At 41.7% G+C, this 6,037-nt stretch overlaps 1 protein-coding gene across 1 annotated transcript; it reads left to right on the top strand.

Moving 5' to 3' along the window:
- Window positions 1-4,843: 4,843 nt before the first annotated feature.
- On the top strand, window positions 4,844-5,261 carry LOC111905274 (uncharacterized; the record flags this gene model as incomplete). The annotated part of the gene is made up of 2 exons (XM_023900964.1): window positions 4,844-4,958; window positions 5,071-5,261. Coding segments are annotated over 2 exons (306 nt in total), but the record flags the coding sequence as incomplete, so codon positions are not given.
- Between the last annotated feature and the right edge of the window lie 776 nt (window positions 5,262-6,037).

Here is a 6,037-nt window from a genome sequence, read left to right as displayed (position 1 = left end):
CCGACGCGAAACTTCGACGGGTCATAACTTCTTCGTTATAACTTGGATTTCGGCGTTCTTTATATGTACGGAAACCCTGTGACATCTTCTACAACTTGGTTAAGATTATTTATTCTAAATAATCTTTTTTGTCGAAAAGTCGTTTTCGACCCCTATTGCCTCTAAATTGACTAGCCCGGATCTGCGGGCGTTACATACTCCCAGCACCATACAAATACAATAATACATTTCCTCTGAACCCCATAAATAATTCTTCATTTTACCCAATGCACAACTTCAGTGCATCCAAACACTCAATTTGAATACAAAGATAGCACTAACGCTTCAGAACACGCCGATGATCCTCCGAAACCCTTTCCCCTGCTGCTCAAAATCCAAGCAAGAATACACATACCGGCTCGGGAGTTGGCTGATCGATAATCTTCTATCCACCCCAAAAAGGGCATATACAATACATACTTCGACCCATAAGTTCTCAACTACCCATACCATCATTACGAGTCTTCCACTTGAAATGGCCCTAACCACCACCAGATTCCTGACCATTGGCCACCTGCCGTGGAGACACCCATCCTTTCTCAAACACATACCACATGCATTATCTCGCTTTGCACCTTTCCTTGATCACCAATGACCCTGGTCTCATGAATTCAAGCCGTGGGTTTCTACATCCAACCCCTAACCGCTCTTTCACAAATCTATGGTTCCCTTAATAAAATACCCGATTCTCCCCCACTTAGGGTTCGAACCATCACCAATTGATGCATCAACACTCTACCCCCAGACGGTTTCCTCCAGAAACATCGCACTTACACTTGGAAGGTGCCACACAAGGCCCAATGATCTCCCCATGTAGAGATCAAGAAACCTCAAATACCCTAAATCTCCGAAGAAATCCTTAGGAACTTCTCATCACGACTGCCTCTAGCCATTCGAAGTCTCATACCATCCCAATACTGAACATCCTAACTGTCCAGTACTATCACTGACTCTTAGACTGAAACAAATCATCATACTCCTCATCCTCGACTTCTCAACCCCCGCTCCAACACGTGAATCATCACGAGAATAGGGACTCCAATACCATACTCAATACCCATCATAGACAGAAGAACCACCGCTCTAATATACTCGACTGGATTACCCGCTGATACCGCTACCACATGCCCTACTATACTCAATTAGGGTGTGATGTGGTCCTTGACCATCCCAGTCCCCACTGACTCCCTGCTCATGGTAGATCATTTCCTTGCGGCAGACATGCTGCCTGATACTCTGGTGGAAAAATCGTCATCAATGTCAACCCGTAGGGTTTACTCCTAAACCCAAAAATGAAATCTCACGCCTCTCCTACTTCCCATAGGGAACATAGATAGCACCCATCAGGTCACAAAAGGTGACATCTCCTCCATCGGCTGATTGCTCACTCAGACCGCAATCCCCCATAAATGCCTTCTCTACTAATCCCTGAGTCTTGCGACTACAACTGACATCTTACCAAAATAATCTAAAATGCTCTCGACCTCCTTCGCAAGGTATGCCTCTTCGGACTCAATCATGGCCCTCAGGCCTAAAAGCCCATCACGTCCAAATTCCACCAATCAATCCTGACCGGACAACCAGAGAATCACAAGCATCATTTGCTAAGAACCATGGTACTCAGCCCATAAAATCTCTTCTCAATCTGCTACAATATATGGTACTCGAACCATAACATCACTCCTCAATCTGCTTTGATGCATGGTACACGAACCATAACATCACTCCCTAATTAATCTGCTCCGACGTATGGTACTCGAACCATAACATCACTCCTTAATCTGCTCCGATGTATGGTACACGAACCATAACATCACTCCTCAATCTGCTCCGATGTATGGTACTCGAACCATAACATCATTCCTCAATCTGCTACGATGCATGGTACACGAACCATAACATCACTCCTCAATCTGCTACTTAGAATCTTCAAAATACTCCCTGTATCGAGTATGGGTCCTCTGCTTTCAGTAGTACGGGCCCATACTACCTGCCACATCTACCCATACTTTCCACACGGACCATCCCAGAGCTCCTAAGTAGCTGCTCAACCTTCTTGTTCACCAATTCCGTCACGCGTGCTCGCTCCTCGGCGAAATCCTCTACTCTGCCAGCGTACTCATCTGGCTAAGGTTACTCCCTAGGCCCTTCCTTGGTCCTCCCACTTCTCCGCCACCAGCCGCTGAAGAGCTCCTAATGATGCCAGCCATCTACCTCCTGAATATCGTCATATTCACTTGGTAGCTGACCCCCATCATCGAGAGTTCCACAAAGCACGAAGCAAGCAGCATTCGGGCATCGAAGAATACATAGAACTCACTCTAGGCGATAACTCCGCTTTCTCTGCTCATTCTCAAAAGTACCACCAAACTCTGCAACTCTACCCCTTGCGGATTCTAACTATTCTTTCGATAAGCACCACAATACTCATCTAGGCGTCTCTCCTAGATTACTCCTCTACTCAAATCCCCTAAAAGGACTCCAACTGAATACTCTTACTCATACTCAAAAGCGCATCACATATAACAGCAACTCCTAGGCTAAGGCATCACAAATCAGGCCACTCGAGTCCTAAGATATGAAATACCTAACCTGTCTCTAGCATGCATAATATCTCATAAGATGTATCATAAATATCTCATAACACAAAAATAAGGGTACACACTGCTCTTTCTCGCTTCCTTTTTGATCTCATATTCACTTTTAGAAAATCAATTCTTTGAAAACTTTTCTAACTTCCTCAGTTTGAGTCCAGATTCACCCGAAGGTGCATCTGAATCCCTCAAACCAAGGCTCTGATACCAACTTGTAACACCGAAATTTTCAAAATAAAATTTTCATTTAAAATAGTTTATCTCTTTAACACTTTTCATAAAAATCTCCTTTTTGTTTTAATTACAATACATGACTCTTTTGTTCAATCAATTAATAAACCAGGATCCTCAAAACAAACGCTTCCTCTGGTGTGTATAATCAAGCCGGTGCCGTCTCGTGATCCTGAGAAAACCTGAAACATATAACACAAAACACTGTAAGCACGAAGCTTAGTGAGTTCCCCAAAATACTACTCTAACACATATTAGCCACTCAAGGCTTTAACTCTGTTGACCCTCTGGTCAGTGTGTCTCAGTGGGACCCTCCAGTCCCAACTCTCTGTGGACCTTCCGGTCCTAACTCTATGGACCCAAAGGTCCTAACTCTGATAAGTCTGAATCATGCATATCACATATCATAATAAATCTCATAAAATAAATAGCATACAAATACACTGGCACATAACTCTAAACCGAACTCTATGGACCCTCTGGTCCTAGCTCTGTGGACCTTCCGGTCCTAACTCTGATATACACACATCATAAATCACATAGAAATAATGCAGTGCCACACATCGCATAGATAACATACAATAACTCTGTCACATAACTCTGTTACAACTCTACGTAAAGTATAGTGAGAAGACTCACCTGGCAAGCAGAAAGCAGATATCCTCACAATTGAATCTCGAACACGCCACCGCCTAACACATAAGGCAAATATCTCTAATTAACACTCAAAGTCTCAACTCTAATTAAACCGGTGATTACTCTTTCCCTCTCTAATCAGTTAGTGGGTAAAAGACCATTTTACCCCTCCATGGCCTCTATTACCTATGTTGAATAAACCCCAAAGTCAACTCAAGTCAACGATCAACTCTGACCAGACTCGGCGAGTACACAGGGGTGACTCGGCGAGTCCATGCGTGTCTTCTGACTCCTCCAAGGCCTCACTCGACTCGTCGAGTGAACCTTCCACTCGACGGGTTTCCACTGGATTCGAATCGCGGGGAAACCCGACTCGACTCATCGAGTCCAAATATGAACTCGGCGAGTTGCTTTCATGATCAAACTCAAACGACCTTCTGAGGTCAAATCTGTTCCTCTAATCCATAGATCCGACCTTCCCAAGCTCAATAAACACGTAAAGGTTCAAACTTTACGTTCATGCAACTCACATATAGCCATAAATGGAGAAATGACCCTTAAAATGATAACGTTAGCTCCAAACTAATAAATGACTACGTAAAGCTGGGAAATAGGGACTCTCTGGACCTCTCAAGGTCCAGATATGAAGATATATACACAAAGGGGCATCACATACTCTAGATCTCTTACCAAAAGAAGAGAAGAAACCCTAGATTCATGAAATCTATCACCCAAATGAAGATGGACATGAATCCTTACCTCTCACAGCAGCTCTGAATGAAATGATAGAAGATTTGAGTCCCACATGACATCCTAGCTCGAAATCCATCCTTCCCTTTGCTATGACACACCAAAAGATGATGAATTAGCCCTCTTCTTGCGCCATATGCTTTCTCTATGCTCTCTAGGGTTTCTCAGGGTGTAATAGCCACAAATGAAGGCCATAAGGACCTTTAAATAGGTCCCAAACCCGAAAAATTAGGGTTTCTCTGCCCAGAACCTACTCAACGAGTCCCTCCTCTGACTCGTCGAGTCCACTCATTAAATCCGCGTGAGAAGCCTGACTCGACTCGGCGAGTTGAATCCTCAGCTCGTCGAGTCTCTCTTTTAACCAAAAGATTAAACTACACAATAATAACCCTGAAAATCCGGATGTTACACTTATGCTTAATTCACTGAAGCTAAAATCCTTAGTGAGTTCATAAAGACTGATGCATATAGGATGGAAGTTTCACAAAGACCTCCCATGGTTGTTACAAATGTTGTCTCATGGCGCAGTGTAGGGATACATTTCAAAAAGAACGAGGCATGTCTTCTTGTAGGATTTTTCTAAATGATTACTATCACCTGCTCGTGCTCCACCTCCAACACCAGTTAACCGATCACCTCCTCCTACCCCTATTCAGTCTAGTGGTGGTGGATCGATTTTTGGAGGCATTGGTTCAACCATAGCTCAAGGTAACTCAATATAAACCATATCCTATATCATTATTATACGTATACACTTTTTCTTTCATTCTTTCTTAATTTTATGAATTTGAGTTATATTTTGACACTTTTGGTATGTTAGGAATGGCTTTTGGTACTGGAAGTGTTGTGGCTCACAGAGCTGTGGATTCTATTATGGGTCCCCGCATAATTCAACATGAGACTATTGGTGTTGCTATTCCAGATGCCTCTGTTACAAACACCTCAGTCTCTGATTCTTGTGGCATGCACTCCAAGGCATTCACAAATGTATGTCTACATTCTAATTGCTAATATATTGAAAGGTTGTTGCTATCACTCATATTACAATTTACAAACAAACAATTTGTTAATCTCTTTTGGTATTTTTGGATGTTGTGGAGAGTGTGAACATGCTTGTCAACAGTAATGGGCAAATAGTTAGATCAAAAGTCGTTGGTGCATTGAAGATGCGAACTTATTTAAGGTCAAACTAAATTTCTCTTTATCTTCTATAATATATCTTTAAAATTTTTTTTTTTAATAATTAATTAACAAATTTTCCTTTATTTCATTCTTGTTACATTGGTATGCCTGAGTGTAAGGTTGGACTGAATGATAGAGTATTATTGGAGGCACAAGGACGAACTACAAAGGGAAAAGCCATTTACTTGGGTGACATTAAGTTCCACCAGTAATTTTTCATTTTCTTTTAAATCTTATATCACATATATTATATATATAGCTAGTTTTATAAAATTTGAGGCTATGGACAAATTTGGTGTAGATGTGTGCTATTGGCACATTTTGAAAATGATAGAACAATATCATTTGTGCCTCCTGATGGAGCATTTGACCTGATGACATATCGACTTAGCACTTAGGTGAAGCCTTTAATATGGGTGGAAGCTCAAATTGAAAGGTAATCAAGAAGCCGAATGGAAATTATGGTAAAAGCTAGGAGTCAATTCAAGGAGTGTAGGTATGTAAACCAATGAAGTTTAATTTTAACCCTACCTAGGTTTTTGAAATGATTGGTTGTATTTATCAATGATTGGTTGTATGTAAAGAAATATCAATGAGTCGTTGTA

This window comes from Lactuca sativa, chromosome 8 (genome assembly GCF_002870075.4).
Source record: "Lactuca sativa cultivar Salinas chromosome 8, Lsat_Salinas_v11, whole genome shotgun sequence".
Taxonomy (NCBI): domain Eukaryota; kingdom Viridiplantae; phylum Streptophyta; class Magnoliopsida; order Asterales; family Asteraceae; genus Lactuca; species Lactuca sativa.
The sequence above is the reverse complement of the archived record's forward strand: the minus strand, read 5'-3'. Positions and strand labels throughout refer to the sequence as shown.